Below are 15,765 nucleotides of genomic sequence, written 5' to 3'. Positions count from 1 at the left end.
GATTACATCTGGTTTCTACAATCTTTGATTACATCTGGTTTCTACAATCTTTGATTGCATCTGGTTTCTCCAATCTTTGATTACATCTGGTTTCTACAATCTTTGATTACATCTGGTTTCTACAATCTTTGATTACATCTGGTTTCTACAATCTTTGATTACATCTGGCTTCTACAATCTTTGATTACATCTGGTTTCTACAATCTTTGATTACATCTGGTTTCTACAATCTTTGATTACATCTGGTTTCTACAATCTTTAATTACATCTGGTTTCTACAAGCTTTGATTACATCTGGTTTCTATAATCTTTGATTACATCTGGTTTCTATAATCTTTGATTACATCTGGTTTCTACAATCTTTGATTGCATCTGGTTTCTCCAATCTTTGATTACATCTGGTTTCTACAAGCTTTGATTACATCTGGTTTCTACAAGCTTTGATTACATCTGGTTTCTACAAGCTTTGATTACATCTGTTTTCTACAATCTTTGATTACATCTGGTTTCTACAAGCTTTGATTACATCTGTTTTCTACAATCTTTGATTACATCTGGTTTCTGCAATCTTTGATTACATCTGTTTTCTACAATCTTTGATTACATCTGGTTTCTACAAGCTTTGATTACATCTGTTTTCTACAATCTTTGATTACATCTGGTTTCTGCAATCTTTGATTACATCTGGTTTCTACAATCTTTGATTACATCTGTTTTCTACAATCTTTGATTACATCTGGTTTCTGCAATCTTTGATTACATCTGGTTTCTACAATCTTTGATTACATCTGTTTTCTACAATCTTTGATTACATCTGGTTTCTACAAGCTTTGATTACATCTGGTTTCTACAAGCTTTGATTACATCTGGTTTCTACAATCTTTGATTACATCTGGTTTCTACAATCTTTGAATACATCTGGTTTCTACAAGCTTTGATTACATCTGGTTTCTACAAGCTTTGATTACATCTGGTTTCTGCAATCTTTGATTACATCTGGTTTCTACAATCTTTGATTACATCTGGTTTCTACAATCTTTGATTGCATCTGGTTTCTCCAATCTTTGATTACATCTGGTTTCTACAATCTTTGATTACATCTGGTTTCTACAATCTTTGATTACATCTGGTTTCTACAATCTTTGATTACATCTGGCTTCTACAATCTTTGATTACATCTGGTTTCTACAATCTTTGATTACATCTGGTTTCTACAATCTTTGATTACATCTGGTTTCTACAATCTTTAATTACATCTGGTTTCTACAAGCTTTGATTACATCTGGTTTCTATAATCTTTGATTACATCTGGTTTCTATAATCTTTGATTACATCTGGTTTCTACAATCTTTGATTGCATCTGGTTTCTCCAATCTTTGATTACATCTGGTTTCTACAAGCTTTGATTACATCTGGTTTCTACAAGCTTTGATTACATCTGGTTTCTACAAGCTTTGATTACATCTGTTTTCTACAATCTTTGATTACATCTGGTTTCTACAAGCTTTGATTACATCTGTTTTCTACAATCTTTGATTACATCTGGTTTCTGCAATCTTTGATTACATCTGTTTTCTACAATCTTTGATTACATCTGGTTTCTACAAGCTTTGATTACATCTGTTTTCTACAATCTTTGATTACATCTGGTTTCTGCAATCTTTGATTACATCTGGTTTCTACAATCTTTGATTACATCTGTTTTCTACAATCTTTGATTACATCTGGTTTCTGCAATCTTTGATTACATCTGGTTTCTACAATCTTTGATTACATCTGTTTTCTACAATCTTTGATTACATCTGGTTTCTACAAGCTTTGATTACATCTGGTTTCTACAAGCTTTGATTACATCTGGTTTCTACAATCTTTGATTACATCTGGTTTCTACAATCTTTGAATACATCTGGTTTCTACAAGCTTTGATTACATCTGGTTTCTACAAGCTTTGATTACATCTGGTTTCTGCAATCTTTGATTACATCTGGTTTCTGCAATCTTTGATTACATCTGGTTTCTACAATCTTTGATTACATCTGGTTTCTACAATCTTTGATTACATCTGGTTTCTACAATCTTTGATTACATCTGGTTTCTACAATCTTTGATTACATCTGGTTTCTACAATCTTTGATTACATCTGGTTTCTACAATCTTTGATTACATCTGGTTTCTACAATCTTTGATTACATCTGGTTTCTACAATCTTTGATTACATCTGGTTTCTACAAGCTTTGATTACATCTGGTTTCTACAATCTTTGATTACATCTGGTTTCTGCAAGCTTTGATTACATCTGGTTTCTACAATCTTTGATTACATCTGGCTTCTACAATCTTTGATTACATCTGGTTTCTACAATCTTTGATTACATCTGGCTTCTACAATCTTTGATTACATCTGGCTTCTACAAGCTTTGATTACATCTGGTTTCTACAAGCTTTGATTACATCTGGTTTCTCTACAATCCCTTGAGACGATTCTAAATGTCCTACGAAAAAAAAACCCATCCAGCTAGAGTCATTGAATATCTGACCTGTTGTGACACATTAACTGTAAGGTATCCTATCCCTGCTACCCTACTGTAGCCAGGTACTGTAGTCGGGTACTGTAGTCAGGTTCTGTAGCACCAAGTACTGTAGCACCAGGTACTGTAGCACCAGGTACTGTAGCACCAGGTACTGTAGCACCAGGTACTGTAGCACCAGGTACTGTAGTCAGATACTGTAGCACCAGGTACTGTAGCCAAGTACTGTAGCACCAGGTACTGTAGCCAAGTACTGTAGCCAGGTACTGTAGCACTAGGTACTGTAGCACTAGGTACTGTAGCCAGGTACTGTAGCGCCAGGTACTGTAGCCAAGTACTGTAGTCAAGTACTGTAGCACCAGGTACTGTAGCACCAGGTACTGTAGCACCAAGTACTGTAGTCAGGTACTGTAGCACCAGGTACTGTAGCACCAGGTACTGTAGCACCAGGTACTGTAGCAGCAGGTACTGTAGCACCAAGTACTGTAGCCAGGTACTGTAGCACCAGGTACTGTAGCACCAGGTACTGTAGCACCAGGTACTGTAGCACCAGGTACTGTAGTACCAGGTACTGTAGTCAGGTACTGTAGCACCAGGTACTGTAGCACCAGGTACTGTAGCACCAGGTACTGTAGCACCAGGTACTGTAGCACCAGGTACTGTAGCACCAGGTACTGTAGCACCAGGTACTGTAGCACCAGGTACTGTAGCACCAGGTACTGTAGCACCAGGTACTGTAGCACCAAGTACTGTAGCTAGGTACTGTAGTCAGGTACTGTAGCACCAGGTACTGTAGCACCAGGTACTGTAGCACCAGGTACTGTAGCACCAGGTACTGTAGCACCAGGTACTGTAGCCAGGTACTGTAGCACCAGGTACTGTAGTCAGGTACTGTAGCCAGGTACTGTAGCCAGGTACTGTAGCACCAGGTACTGTAGTCAGGTACTGTAGCACCAGGTACTGTAGCCAGGTACTGTAGCCAGGTACTGTAGCACCAGGTACTGTAGTCAGGTACTGTAGCCAGGTACCGCGTGCTGTCAAACACCGCGATCTGTCTTACCTGCCCTCATACACTTGAATGTTTTCACCCCCCCCCCCCCCCCCCCCACCTCGCATAATCAAACTTGAATGAGCTTTGACCTAACCACATTCATTTGACCGATCTTTGTTGCCGACTCACAGCAACCGTACAATAATTCTGACAACCACCTTGCAACCCATCAGACGATTTTATGGACAACCCCCAACTCCAATGCAGGTGTAAACAAGCCCCCCCCCCCCCACCAGCCTACGTAGTTCTGGAACCAACAGACCGGATGTTTAAAGTAGCGGTCACGTGGTATGAACTAAACCCTCCATCAGTGAGCGCCTAGTTAGAACATTAGTTCTGTACATTGTTTTGTTTACCTCAGACAAACGTGGCTGAGACAGGGCTGGGATGGTTGAACATTTGATCTGCTGGTTGGATGGTTAGATGTGGCTTAAGACCTAAGCTAAACTTTACACACTCACACGCACACACATTCACACACATTACAAGTTTGATAGGGCTAAAGACCTAAGCTAAACTTTACACACACACACATATTGCAAGTTTGATAGAGACTAAAGACCTAAGCTAAACTTTACACACACACACACACAGTACAAGTTTGATAGAGACTAAAGACCTAAGCTAAACTTTACACACAAACACACACACACACATTACAAGTTTGATGGAGACTAAAGACCTAAGCTAAACTTTACACACACACACACACACACACACACACGAGCAAAGAGTGGATACTATTCAACTAACTTATAGATCAAATAACACATTCCCTTGTATTCCCTCATATTCACTTGTATTCCCACACATTCTCTTGTATTCCCTCACATTCCCTCACATGTCCCCACTTTTCCCCACAAGCAAGAGTTCCACTCACACCACGTGTCACCAGTTGAGTGAGAGACCACTCACACCACGTGTCACCAGTTGAGTGTGAGACCACTCACTCAACCATCAGGATGTTGTTTCACTCATAGCACATCTGACGTCACACCATTCAAAAATTAGCCCTGGTGGATTCCCACACAAAAAGAGCGGGCTATTAAAACATAGTTTTCTTCTGTGTGACATGATCCACCTAGTGACGCCGTAGATTTCTACAAATACCTTCATGCTTTTCTCAATCAGTCCGATATTACCCCACTTTCACCTCAATACTTCACCACACACCTCACCTCACCCCTCACCACACCTCACCCCTCACACCACACAACACCTCACTACACCACTCACCAAACCACACCTAATGAATTATTCTTTTCTATCCTCAGTACACCTGCCAGTCATCGTGTGTTCGATAGTGGAGACACTAGTAAGTCATGTTGTCTTAAGTCATATTGTCTTAAGTCACGTTGTCTTAAGTCATGGTGTCTTCAGTCATGTTGTCTTAAGTCATGTTGTCTTAAGTCATGCTGTCTTAAGTCAGGGTGTCTTAAGTCACGTTGTCTTAAGTCGTGGTGTCTTAAGTCATGTTGTCTTAAGTCATGTTGTCTAAAGTCATGTTGTCTTAAGTCATGTTGTCTTAAGTCGTGGTGTCTTAAGTCATGTTGTCTTAAGTCATGTTGTCATAAGTCATATTGTCTTAAGTCAGAGTGTCCTAAGTCATGTTGTCTTAAGTCATGGTGTAAGTCATGTTGTCTTAAGTTATATTGTCTTAAGTCATGTTGTCTTATGCCATCAATGTGAATCAATGTGTCTTAAGTCCGTGTGTTACGACAATGTTTATATGTCTCGTTTTCACAAGTTGTCATCAAAATAAAATGACAAGTTTCTGTGGGATGAAGATTGGGGGGGGGGGGGTCTATGCTAATTGAAATGTGTAAACGAATCTAAATGACGTGTGAACCAATCTATCACAAAGTGACGTGTGAACCAATCTATCACAAAGTGACGTGTGAACCAATCTATCACAAAGTGACGTGTCAACCAATCTATCACAAAGTGACGTGTGAACCATTCTATCACAAAGTGACATGTGAACCAATCTATCACAAAGTGACCTGTCAATTAATCTATCACAAAGTGACATGTGAACCATTCTATCCCCAGCCTCGTATGAAACGACCGGGGCAGCCAGCGAGACGACCAACGTGTCTGGCAGCGACACCAACATCACCACCATCACCAGCACATCCCACACCTCCTCCAGCACCTCCCTCAACTACAACGACTCCAACACGCACGGTAAAGAAGGTCAAGGTCAGTCGGACGATGAGGTGCTGACCTCAGGCTTGCAGGAGCTGACGCTACAACCTACTTCTGGTGCCAGACTGGCCGGTACCAGCGCCTCATGGAGGGACCCCGCCGGCGCCTACGATCGGGTAGACGGTCCCGGCGCCCCACCAGCCGCCCCACCAGCCGCCCCACCAGCCTCCCCGCCAGCTGTGGGGGTGTTTGTCCCTGTCAGTGAGAGGGAGGCCTCTCCCCCCGTCACCAGGTTCGACTCTAGCTCGCCCCGACAAACACGTGAGCAGGCCAGGACTCAGGAGAAACCCGTACCCAGCACTAGCAGTGACCGGGAGGAAACCATTGGTAGGTCATCTGTTTGTGGTCGGTTTGTAGGTCACTTGTCTGTTTGTGGTCAGTTGGTAGGTCACTTGTCTCTGGTCAGTTGGTAGGTCACTTGTCTCTGGTCAGTTGGTAGGTCACTTGTCTTATTGTGGTCAGTTCGTCTGTCACTTGTCTATTTGTGGTCAGTTCGTCTGTCACTTGTCTGTTTGTGGTCAGTTGGTCTGTCACTTGTCTGTCTATGCTAGCTCCTATGTTTGTGGTCACTACTTAGGTAGTTTCCTGAGCCTCTGACGATTTGTCTTTATATCCCATCACTTGACAAATCTAAATCATTGTGGCAAAACTTGTCTGTTTAAAAGATGTCCACGAATCTTGTCATTTTTAAACTTGTCGTTTTTAAACTTGTCATTTTTCTCTCCCAGATTTCCCTGAGCCAGAATCTTTACAAGAAATGATGCAAGACGTCCGTGCCGGTGAAACTAGGCCAAGCGGAAGTCGAGATCCCGGGGGTGTGGTGGCAGGGGGAGGGGACGAGATGCTGGGGGCGTGTGGGGGCTCAAGCCGCCCCAACACTGTGGCTGAGTTTCTCAATATGCCGGTAAGTTCCCACTTGCATCATCTCGTCTGGCAGTCAAACAGCCTGTAGCTCTCCCCCACAAGTCACGTGTTCTTACCCCCTGAGTCATACCTCCCCCTATCTACTAACGTAGTTTTAAGGGTAAACGGAAAAAAAGTCACAGGAAAAATAAACCGGTAGTGATCTCCCCTAAACTTTCTCGAATATTCTTATATAAAACAACAGGGGATGGTAACTGGGGATATAGTTATGATTTTTAATCCATTTTAAATACTTAAACTTTTAAAAATAGAATAGAATATCATAAAAAAAAACATTGCGCACCAAGCAAACGCCGAATAAAAACGCGTATAATAGTGCGCAATATTATTAGTACTTTAAAAATTTACATTAGTTTTTTGAGAAATCGGAAGTAGCGTAAATTACTACTTCCAGTCAACGGAAATTACTCAAAATTTAACAGAAGGTAGAGAATTAGATCTTTTACTTACATGTGAAATTTCATTTATCTATCTGAAATAGTACTCAAGTTATATGCTTTTAAAAAATTCAAAGTAGGAAAAGTACCACTTCCGGTTATCGGAAATCGCTCAAAAGTTGATACGGATCTACGATTTTGATAAAATACTTATATATGAAATTTCATCAACCTAGCTGTAACGGTACTCAAGTTATCGTGTTTACACACAGACACACACACGGACAGACACACACACACACAGACATACGGACAAGATTGCAAAATTATGTTTTTCCGTATCAGTGAGGTGTAAAACGTCGAGATTTGTAAAAATCTCGATTTTTTTTTTTTTGCACGATTACAATACTTTCTCTATACTACGTATATACGAGAAAGTAAAAAACACAGAAAAAAAGTCACACTTTTTGCTAGGAAAAAAGTCACAGAAAAAAAGTCACAGTGGAAAAATTTTATCGGAAAAAAAGTCACAGAAATAAAGTCACAGAAAAAAAAGTCACAAAAATCTTTTTAGAAATATTTTTGTTAATTTGTTAAGAATTGTAAAAATTTGTTTGTTTATTGTTGTGGGTTGTATTTTTTATAGCATAAATTATTTATAGACGTTTAAAGCATTATGATTTATAACAATTGTAAGTAAAAATACTCTAAGATAATTAACGCAACAATCTCAACTTGTGTTACGTAGTTAGTTAAATACGCAGTAGAAAAGTTAATTATAAAAGAAATTTAGGGAAATTTTGCCGTAGGCTATTCTCTGGTCGGCCTCTCCCCAGTAGGCTTTGTCCGAACATATTTTGTGTTGTTGACGTTATGCGTCAATGACAGCCTTTGAACCTTGTCGGCTTTCTGTTTTGATCCTAAGTTTTGTTATGTAATGAGCGTGATAAATGTGGGTAGTAAAGGTGGTTGAACTAAACATAACTATTGTTGCCATGAGTTGCAAGTCAGAACTTACCATTTCACAATAATTTAATATTGCTATTTTAAAAAAAAAACACGATGAAAAACGTAGACTTTGGAGCATTCTATTAAATGCTACTAATCTTAAGTTTAAAATAAAACACTCTACATACTTCATAATAAATATTTTTAGATGAATTATAAAAATTCCAATGCGTATACAGCCTACACACATTACATTTTATTTAATTAATCCTAAGTTAATTTGCACTCTCTGAATATTTAATCCATAAAAGTATTATCAAATATCATGCAAATATATATTTGTGACTTTTTTTCCTGTGACTTTTTTTCCTGTGACTTTTTTTCCTGTGACTTTTTTTCTGTGTTTTTTTTTCCTGTGATTTTTTTTCCTGTGACTTTTTTTCCTACAATCGTTTTAAGACCCCCCCCCCCCCCCCCCCGCCGTACCAGAACAATACCAAGTTGAGAACCTCGCATTTCAGCTTTCGTAGCCTTTATTAATCACTAGACTTTAGCATGAGTAAGACTTCATTAAGCATTAGAGGTCTAGTATCAGTCGTCTCACTTTAGCGTATGTAAGACGTCATTAAGCATTAGAGGTCTAGTATCAGTCGTCTCACTTTAGCGTGAGTAAGACGTCATTAAGCATTAGAGGTCTAGTATCAGTCGTCTCACTTTAGCGTGAGTAAGACGTCATTAAGCATTAGAGGTCTAGTATCAGTCGTCTCACTTTAGCGTATGTAAGACGTCATTAAGCATTAGAGGTCTAGTCTGACTTATGCCATTGACGGCTGTCAAGTGGGAGATAGTTCGACCAGTGAGGGCCGCAGGTCTTATCTGCTAGTGGATGATTGGGATTGATCAGATTGAAGCCGATGGTCTGTTATGATTGTGACTGATGAGATTGAAGCCGATGGTCTGTTATGATTGTGACTGATGAGATTGAAGCCGATGATTCTCCTGGGATTCTCCTGAAATGGATGAGATATTGACCTCAGACAAGCACGTGCTGGGGTCTGTGGCTCGACCTGTGACGCACATCCGGTCTGTGAATGGCTGCAGCATCAGACGCGGGTTGAAGCTCCTGACGAATGTCCACTGGACAGACTTGACTTAGGCCCCAGACGCGGGTCGAAGCTCCTGACGAATGTCCACTGGACAGACTTGACTTAGGCCCCAGACGCGGGTCGAAGCTCCTGACGAATGTCCACTGGACAGACTTGACTTAGGCCCCAGACGCGGGTCGAAGCTCCTGACGAATGTCCACTGGACAGACTTGACTTAGGCCCCAGACGCGGGTTGAAGCTCCTGACGAATGTCCACTGGACAGACTTGACTTAGGCCCCAGACGCGGGTCGAAGCTCCTGACGAATGTCCACTGGACAGACTTGACTTAGGCCCCAGACGCGGGTTGAAGCTCCTGACGAATGTCCACTGGACAGACTTGACTTAGGCCCCAGACGCGGGTTGAAGCTCCTGACGAATGTCCACTGGACAGACTTGACTTAGGCCCCAGACGCGGGTTGAAGCTCCTGACGAATGTCCACTGGACAGACTTGACTTAGGCCCCAGACGCAGGTTGAAGCTCCTGACGAATGTCCACTGGACAGACTTGACTTAGGCCCCAGACGCGGGTCGAAGCTCCTGACGAATGTCCACTGGACAGACTTGACTTTGGCCCCAGACGCGGGTTGAAGCTCCTGACGAATGTCCACTGGACAGACTTGACTTAGGCCCCAGACGCAGGTTGAAGCTCCTGACGAATGTCCACTGGACAGACTTGACTTTGGCCCCAGACGCGGGTCGAAGCTCCTGACGAATGTCCACTGGACAGACTTGACTTAGGCCCCAGACGCGGGTCGAAGCTCCTGACGAATGTCCACTGGACAGACTTGACTTTGGCCCCAGACGCGGGTCGAAGCTCCTGACGAATGTCCACTGGACAGACTTGACTTAGGCCCCAGACGCGGGTCGAAGCTCCTGACGAATGTCCACTGGACAGACTTGACTTTGGCCCCAGACGCGGGTTGAAGCTCCTGACGAATGTCCACTGGACAGACTTGACTTTGGCCCCAGACGCGGGTCGAAGCTCCTGACGAATGTCCACTGGACAGACTTGACTTAGGCCCCAGACGCGGGTTGAAGCTCCTGACGAATGTCCACTGGACAGACTTGACTTAGGCCCCAGACGCGGGTCGAAGCTCCTGACGAATGTCCACTGGACAGACTTGACTTTGGCCCCAGACGCGGGTCGAAGCTCCTGACGAATGTCCACTGGACAGACTTGACTTAGGCCCCAGACGCGGGTCGAAGCTCCTGACGAATGTCCACTGGACAGACTTGACTTTGGCCCCAGACGCGGGTTGAAGCTCCTGACGAATGTCCACTGGACAGACTTGACTTTGGCCCCAGACGCGGGTCGAAGCTCCTGACGAATGTCCACTGGACAGACTTGACTTAGGCCCCAGACGCGGGTTGAAGCTCCTGACGAATGTCCACTGGACAGACTTGACTTTGGCCCCAGACGCGGGTCGAAGCTCCTGACGAATGTCCACTGGACAGACTTGACTTTGGCCCCAGACGCGGGTTGAAGCTCCTGACGAATGTCCACTGGACAGACTTGACTTTGGCCCCAGACGCGGGTTGAAGCTCCTGACGAATGTCCACTGGACAGACTTGACTTTGGCCCCAGACGCGGGTCGAAGCTCCTGACGAATGTCCACTGGACAGACTTGACTTTGGCCCCAGACGCGAGTCGAAGCTCCTGACGAATGTCCACTGGACAGACTTGACTTTGGCCCCAGACGCGGGTCGAAGCTCCTGACGAATGTCCACTGGACAGACTTGACTTAGGCCCCAGACGCAGGTTGAAGCTCCTGACGAATGTCCACTGGACAGACTTGACTTAGGCCCCAGACGCGGGTTGAAGCTCCTGACGAATGTCCACTGGACAGACTTGACTTAGGCCCCAGACGCGGGTTGAAGCTCCTGACGAATGTCCACTGGACAGACTTGACTTTGGCCCCAGACGCGGGTCGAAGCTCCTGACGAATGTCCACTGGACAGACTTGACTTAGGCCCCAGACGCGGGTCGAAGCTCCTGACGAATGTCCACTGGACAGACTTGACTTTGGCCCCAGACGCGGGTCGAAGCTCCTGACGAATGTCCACTGGACAGACTTGACTTTGGCCCCAGACGCGGGTCGAAGCTCCTGACGAATGTCCACTGGACAGACTTGACTTTGGCCCCAGACGCGGGTCGAAGCTCCTGACGAATGTCCACTGGACAGACTTGACTTTGGCCCCAGACGCGGGTCGAAGCTCCTGACGAATGTCCACTGGACAGACTTGACTTTGGCCCCAACTAAATCGGCGTCTGTCTGAAATCTCCGTGAAGATTTGATGCGAGTTTAAACACAGACTTGCGAGCTCCGTGAACCAAGGCCTAGATCAACAAACTTTTTGACTGGATGAAATTGGCTTTTGAAACTCGAGCGTCTGATAGCAAGCATTGAGTGGGACGTGACTATAGGGCGTCTGATGCGGCCGGTAGAAATCTCAATTGCCCCCCCCCCCCTGTTGATCTAGGGAACAAAAACAACACCCTGAGATGGCGTCCCAAAAACCTACCAAGTCTGAATCTTTTCAACTTGGATGTTCCAGAACTGGCTTTAAAAAAAAAATGTATCTTTGATAAAGTAAATAAGTTGTGTCTATTCTTTAAAAATATTTTTTTTATATTTGATAAAGTAAATAAGTTGTGTCTATTCTTCAAAATATTTTTTTTAATCTTTTATATAAATCATTTGGTCACACTATTAAAATTGCCTATTTTAATTATTATACCGAAATCTGTAATGTAGACGCAGACCTTCATTACCTTCTGAACTCTCACTAATTTTCTCGGGGCGGTTTTGAATATACCTGATGTCTTGCCCAATTGCTGTTTCTATACATTGCACTTAAAATAAACACGGATATAAGGTTTGGCTTGTCTGGCCATTGGTCAAGCTTGTCTGTCCATTGGTCAAGCTTGTCTGTCCATTGGTCAAGCCTGTCTGGCTATTGGTCAAGCCTGTCTGGCCATTTGTCAAGCTTCTCTGGCCATTGGTCAAGCTTGTCTGGCCATTTGTCAAGCTTCTCTGGCCATTGGTCAAGCTTGTCTGTCCATTGGTCAAGCCTGTCTGGCTATTGGTCAAGCCTGTCTGGCCATTGGTCAAGCTTGTCTGTCCATTGGTCAAGCTTGTCTGTCCATTGGTCAAGCCTGTCTTGCCATTGGTCAAGCTTGTCTGTCCATTGGTCAAGCCTGTCTTGCCATTGGTCAAGCTTGTCTGGTCATTGGTCAAGCTTGTCTGTCCATTGGTCAAGCCTGTCTGGCCATTGGTCAAGCCTGTCTGGCCATTGGTCAAGCCTGTCTTGCCATTGGTCAAGCCTGTCTTGCCATTGGTCAAGCTTGTCTGGCCATTTGTCAAGCTTCTCTGGCCATTGGTTAAGCTTGTCTGTCCATTGGTCAAGCCTGTCTGGCCATTGGTCAAGCCTGTCTTGCCATTGGTCAAGCCTGTCTTGCCATTGGTCAAGCTTGTCTGGCCATTGGTCAAGCTGCCCTGGTCAACTGCTCCACACACCCTGAGGGTCGTGTAGCCGTGTAAACCCTGATGGACGCCGATGGATGTCAGCCGATGAATGCACCTAACTAAATTAAGACTAAAGCCGTCCATTGCCAGATTAAATTAGCCGTCCATTGCCAGATGGAATTAGCCGTCCATTAACTTGCACTGGACGTGCTGTATGTGTCAGCAGGTTAAAAAGCTTTTCTTTCTCTACGAGAGAAATGGCCCGTTGAGGGAGAAATACAACGGGCGCTAGGTTGATAGTGTTGTCTTTTTAACAAAACCAAAATCACCACCTCAACTTCAATTGTTTATCCAGAATCGGCATTTGTACCAGATTTAAGTTCGATCTACACGTAGTAACTGCACATTGATACTAAACACAGTCCAAGTCATATCCCTTAACCTTGCACCTAAGATCAAACATTACAAAATTCACATTTAGAGTTTCTTTCAGGCGATTCTAGGGGTGGGGGTGGCTGAGCCTCTCCCCCACCCACCCCGAAGTACTTCTACCGTACCCTTCAACGAAATCTAATTTATATAGAAAATATACTTTTCCCCATATATACTTTAAACCACCCTCTCCCTCCGAAAATTTCAAGTACCCTCCCCCCCCCCCCATGAAAGAAACACTGGAGGCATTTTTAGATCATACAGACTATAAGGTAGACCCTACTACTATAATATAGACACGTTTTTTGGCCGCTAAACCTCAATCATGAAAATAGTGTTTCTTTTAGACTGTTTTTCTCCGGGGGGGGGGGGGGGGCATTATACATTTTGGGAGGGGGCCTTAGGCTTATACCAGGGGGAGGGGGGCTTCGCCCCTACCCGAAGAGATGCATGAAAGAATTTCCGCTCACAAACCACTTTTAAGATTAGACAAAATGGGCTTTTAAATTACATGTTTACTCGAGAATCAATGACGTTACTCTACTTTGTGTACTTTTCCGGCTTTAGAATATTTCCTTCTATATGTTCCATGTGACGTCACGTTTTATGTTTCCCCTCTTGATCACCCTCTCCTAATGAGACCCTGTCATTGCCCGCCCCCTCCTATTAGATACACGGCAAGCAACCAATCAACGAATTCGGCTAATGGTTCCATTGTTTGTCGTGTAGAGATCGACTCCATTAACTGGTTAGGTGTTTTCTAAAGAAATGTAAACATTTGCTCTTTGTTTTCTTTTCAACCTTTACCTACATCTGATATGTCATGTGAGGCTAATGATGTAGGGTAATCTACTGTTGTAGTGTCTATGTTGTAGCGTGATCTACTGTTGTAGCGTGATCTAGTGTTGTAGCGTGATCTACTGTTGTAGCGTGATCTACTGTTGTAGCGTCTATGTTGTAGCGTGATCTACTGTTGTAGTGTCTATGTTGTAGCGTGATCTAATGTTGTACCGTGATCTACTGTTGTAGCGTGATCTAGTGTTGTAGCGTGATCTAATGTTGTAGCGTGATCTAATGTTGTAGGGTGATCTACTGTTGTAGCGTAATCTACTGATGTAGCGTGATCTAATGTTGTAACGTGATCTAATGTTGTAGCGTGATCTACTGTTGTAGCGTGATCTAGTGTTGTAGGGTGATCTACTGTTGTAGTGTCTATGTTGTAGCGTGATCTACTGTTGTAGTGTCTATGTTGTAGCGTGATCTAATGTTGTAGCGTGATCTACTGTTGTAGTGTCTATGTTGTAGCGTGATCTACTGTTGTAGTGTCTATGTTGTAGCGTGATCTACTGTTGTAGCGTGATCTACTGTTGTAGTGTCTATGTTGTAGCGTGATCTAATGTTGTACCGTGATCTACTGTTGTAGCGTGATCTACTGTTGTAGCGTGATCTACTGTTGTAGCGTGATCTAGTGTTGTAGCGTGGTCTACTATTGTAGCGTGATCTACTTATGTAGCGTTATCTACTGTTCAAGCGTGATCTACTGTTGTATCGTGATCTAATGTTGTAGCGTGAACTACCGTTGATTTTTTACTTTCTCGTATATACGAAGTATAGAGAAAGTATTGTAATCGTGCACAAAAATCACTTGAAATTTTAACAATTTTCACCGTATTACACCTCAGTCCTTCAACACATCCGAAGTATAGAGGACTTATTTTAATCGGGCAATAATTATCAATCCAATTTTTTCAAAATTAAGAGGTTTTATGCGTAATCCAGTCTGAAAAATTGGGCTTTGCAATTCTGTCCGTGTGTCTGTGTGTGTCTGTGTGTGTGTCCGTGTGTAAACACGATTACTTGAGTACCGTTACAGCTAGGTTGATGAAATTTCATATATAAGTATTTTATCAAAATCGTAGATCCGTATCAACTTTTGGGCGATTTCCGATAACCGGAAGTGGTACTTTTTCTACTTTGAATTTTTCAAAAGCCTATAACTTGAGTACTATTTCAGATAGATAAAAGAAATTTCACATGTAAGTAAAAGATCTAATTCTCTACCTTCTGTTAAATTTTGAGGGCGTGTAGCACTGCCGCTGGGTGGGGCGTGTAGCACTGGGGATAGGACGGATGACGTCATCGGCTGGCTCGTGTTTGGCGCGGGCACGTATAAAAACTCGTCCAGTCCGTTGGTGAAGCCTGCGTTAGGTCCACCTTCTACAGGACCTGTGGTGACCTTCTACAGGACCTGTGGTGACCTTCTACAGGACCTGTGGTGACCTTCTACAGGACCTGTGGTGACCTTCTACAGGACCTGTGGTGACCTTCTACAGGACCTGTGGTGACCTTGGGCCCAGTCGTCAGCTGGCACATGCCCTCGCTAAAGTCGCACGAGGTCAGCAGGTTGAGGTCAAGGTCAGACAGCACGTGACTCGTGTCCTCGACACACTGGTACAGCCTCTGGAGCTTGAGCACGTCCAGCTGGCTGAGGCCGTAGTCCGAGTCTCAGACCCTGGGCCAGGTGGGGCTTGGGGTGGTGGCTGGGTAGGCTTGGGGTGGTGGCTGGGTAGGCTTGGGGGTGGTGGCTGGGTAGGCTTGGGGGTGGTGGCTGGGTAGGCTTGGGGGTGGTGGCTGGGTAGGCTTGGGGGTGGTGGCTGGGTAGGCTTGGGGGTGGTGGCTGGGTAG

The 15,765-nt window shown here is 43.9% G+C and overlaps 1 protein-coding gene across 2 annotated transcripts in view; it reads left to right on the top strand.

The window, feature by feature from the left end:
* The window catches only part of LOC131937417 (histone deacetylase 6), a 204,671-nt gene that overhangs the window by 166,630 nt on the left and 22,276 nt on the right, over window positions 1-15,765 (top strand). For both annotated transcript variants that reach the window (XM_059294820.1, XM_059294819.1), the window contains exons 32-34: window positions 4,853-4,893; window positions 5,631-6,113; window positions 6,515-6,690. In XM_059294820.1, the coding sequence (XP_059150803.1) occupies window positions 4,853-4,893; window positions 5,631-6,113; window positions 6,515-6,690 (700 nt within the window). The remainder of the gene's footprint in view (window positions 1-4,852; window positions 4,894-5,630; window positions 6,114-6,514; window positions 6,691-15,765) is intronic.

The sequence above is a fragment of the Physella acuta genome, unplaced genomic scaffold, assembly GCF_028476545.2.
Source record: "Physella acuta isolate Inbredline_101_S28 unplaced genomic scaffold, ASM2847654v3 ptg000209l, whole genome shotgun sequence".
Classification (NCBI taxonomy): Eukaryota; Metazoa; Mollusca; class Gastropoda; family Physidae; genus Physella; species Physella acuta.
Note: the sequence above shows the minus strand (reverse complement) of the source record. Positions and strands in the feature narration are given on the sequence as shown.